We start from the raw sequence: 3,038 nt of genomic DNA on the forward strand, positions 1-3,038 counted from the left end.
CGGCCGAGCCACAATTAATCGATATAGGAAAAAGTAATTTATGCAAAGCGCAAGGAAATCGGGTGAACAAACTTTTACAGCTCCTCATCGTCCGAATTTCTTAGTCTCATTCGAAATCCTAATCTTAACACTTTACAAAAAATGATTTCTTAATTTCGTATTTATCTTTGCCTGGTGTACATAAAATTCTATTGAGCAATCGAAATCTTAGAGAATAGTCAGTACAGTACACACATGGAATAAGTTTAGTTGATTTCGCGGTGTTTTTCATCCTAATAACATTGATAAAATATTACAAGGTCTGATTTTGTAAACTACTTTTGGAAAAGTTTGTTCACCTTGATTACGCGGCTTTACGGAAAAAGTTTGTCGACCCAGCTTCTCCTCTGCCGAGCCCCTACGCATGGCCAATCAGCTAAAGCGAAATACACACACGTATTGAATGAATTGAAGCCACTCGATCGATACACACTGCATGCACGGCACTGCATTCATCATCAGCGCGAGGCGCCAGTCGGATGTTGATGATGTGGATCCGCGACCTTTCTAAACATGTCTTGTTAGTGTTGAACTGGAGAACAATTGGACGGATTCCATCAGTTCTTAATTCATCCGTGAACTAATATAAAATTAGAGGGAGAAGTGACAGTAGTTAGTTAGGCTTAGCCTTTGCGAGACATCAAACTCGACATCTTACACAAGACACGAGAAAGTTGCTATACTGCACCGCCACCGGTCATGATTTTATGCTGATCTATGGATTGGACTCATTTGTAAACAAACCCGGCATAATGTGGCTCATTGACACATGACCATGGACAGTGCCAATTGGGAAGGCAAGATGACTGAGCTGACAACAATATGCCTCACTTTTACTCACTTCTGTTCAGAAGAACTTAGAAGCTGATAATATTGTCACCAAATATTGGATACTTCTCGACCTGCTCAGCAGATGAGACCAGGCCGGCCGGTGCAATTGCAACTGAACTGCAACTGCAGGGATCCTGAAATTCTGAAGTTGGCTGAATAAGAGATTTGTGTTGCGATTAATCATTGTTTGCTGGGAGTTACAGCAAAAGTACAAGGTTTATTCACACATCATGGATTGTCTCATCATATTCCATGTCTATGGACGTCTTCTTAAGTGTACAAGCTAGCTGAACATGCTGAACAAAATTTGTCACTTTTCATTTTAACCTGGATTTCTTAATTTGAAGCACAAAGCTGGTGAATTGCCATCATCACTACTACATGTAGGCTCACAAACTTTTGACAAAATGCCAGTCCATTTGAACATGTCACCAATCCTCTTGCGAGTCCTGAGAATAGTATTCATGAAACTTCTTGGGACAACCTCAGTTCTGGTCGCCACAGGCTTTAGCATATCCCTCCTGCTCCTTCTTGCCGTCATAGACTCTGAAATCTTCCAGGAAAACCGGTTGCGGGCCAGCATCGATCTTGACAGCGGCCACGGAATCTCAAGAACGTTGCCAACTTTGAATGATCGGTCTTCCGTGAAAGGCCGACACAAACTCGAGTGGGAGCAAGACGAAGGTACGGCTGATCAGTTCATGAAACCAGAATGGGATGTGCAAAAGTTAGCGGATGTCTTCACAGCTGGGCCTGATTGTACCGTCGAACCACTCCTCCTGTTAATTGTTACATCAGCACCTGAAAATGTCAAAAGGAGGACAGCAATAAGACATACATGGGCACGATATAGAGACCCCAACGTTTTGAATACAACTCATTTCAAGACCGTATTTTTAATTGGTAAAACTTCTTCTTTACTAAATGAGCAGATTGAAGATGAGAGTGAAAAGCACAAAGATATCCTCATTGGAGATTATGTTGACAGTTATCGGAACCTTACGTACAAAGTCCAGCATGGGATGATGTGGGCAGCTGACTCTTGCCAATCGCAGTATGTTCTGAAGACGGATGATGATTGCTTCGTAAACACCAAAGGTCTGGTGGAGTTTCTTACAAGACATAACCATCAAACAAAAAACTTATATGTCGGCCACAAGATGAGGAGTCGAGAAGTGGTGCGAGACCCGGAAAGCAAGTGGTACGTTTCCTGGAAGGACTACCCCAGAGATTCCTACCCATGGTATGCCAGTGGAACAGGATACCTGCTCTCCTCCGATGTTGTCCACAAAATCGCCAAACGGACATCGTACCATCACCCATTCCCGGTCGAGGATGCCTACATGGGAGTCCTTGCAGAGGACTTGGGAGTCGGCCTTGTTGACACGCCCCGCTTTGCCTTGTTCAGTACTAAGTGGACGATGTGTAACTACCTGTATTTCTTTGTCGTCCATGACCTAACTCCGGAGCAGCAGTATGTTTGCCTGAGGTATGCTGACGAGAGTGAGAAAACCTGCCGAAGAACTAAGGATCTTGAGCTTTGGGAATGAAAAGATTGGTCTTCAAATGTCAACTGGAGTGGAGAGCTCAAAGTTTCATTTGGAAATTTAATTTTGAAGATTATTTCCATGGCTGCTGAATTCATGAAATAAAGTCATGTGCACTTTGGGAAAATGAAAAATTATCAGCACATTAAGTTTAGAATATTAAAAAAAAAATGTAATTGTAGATGATAAGGAATGTGTACATTAATAGACTTATTTTTCTTCCAAAAATGGAATATTTAATTCTTGAGTATTGTGCACCATGATAAAGAATGTCTTCCAAATATGAGAGCAGCTTAGAAATGGTTTCATGTTTGCAGTGAAACTTCAGGGGTTGCATGTACTACTAGTAGTACATGTAGGAGTACTGAAGCCAGTTGTAGAGTACATTACATTATATTCATCGTGCAATATGGATGTATCTAACCATGGAGCTACATGTAACTACATGTTGATACTAGACCACAGGGTATTTTTGAGGGGAGGGGTGACAAGTTTCTTTATCTCTTTCTCATTGATACCGCTACATATGTACATTGTGTTGTGTTCAGAACTTCTGAATGCTTTAATATCTTCTTGTTATAATGACAAGCTAGTATATTGAATGATTTCTTTGTCTTGGAT

General features: G+C 41.4%; 1 protein-coding gene across 1 annotated transcript; it reads left to right on the plus strand.

Annotated features, from left to right (window-relative positions):
- The first annotated feature begins 1,171 nt into the window (after positions 1–1,171).
- On the plus strand, positions 1,172–2,549 carry LOC121423738 (beta-1,3-galactosyltransferase 5-like). Its single transcript, XM_041619209.1, has one exon. It carries the CDS (start codon positions 1,278–1,280, stop codon positions 2,418–2,420), a length of 1,143 nt encoding a protein of 380 aa, XP_041475143.1. The 5' UTR covers positions 1,172–1,277; the 3' UTR covers positions 2,421–2,549.
- The last annotated feature ends 489 nt before the right edge of the window (positions 2,550–3,038 follow it).

The sequence above is a fragment of the Lytechinus variegatus genome, chromosome 11 (genome assembly GCF_018143015.1).
Source record: "Lytechinus variegatus isolate NC3 chromosome 11, Lvar_3.0, whole genome shotgun sequence".
Classification (NCBI taxonomy): Eukaryota; Metazoa; Echinodermata; class Echinoidea; order Temnopleuroida; family Toxopneustidae; genus Lytechinus; species Lytechinus variegatus.

What these genes read in the sequence shown, in the direction of transcription:
- LOC121423738 (XM_041619209.1), top strand. Translation starts at nt 1,278, where the DNA reads ATGCCAGTCCATTTGAACATGTCACCAATCCTCTTGCGAGTCCTGAGA.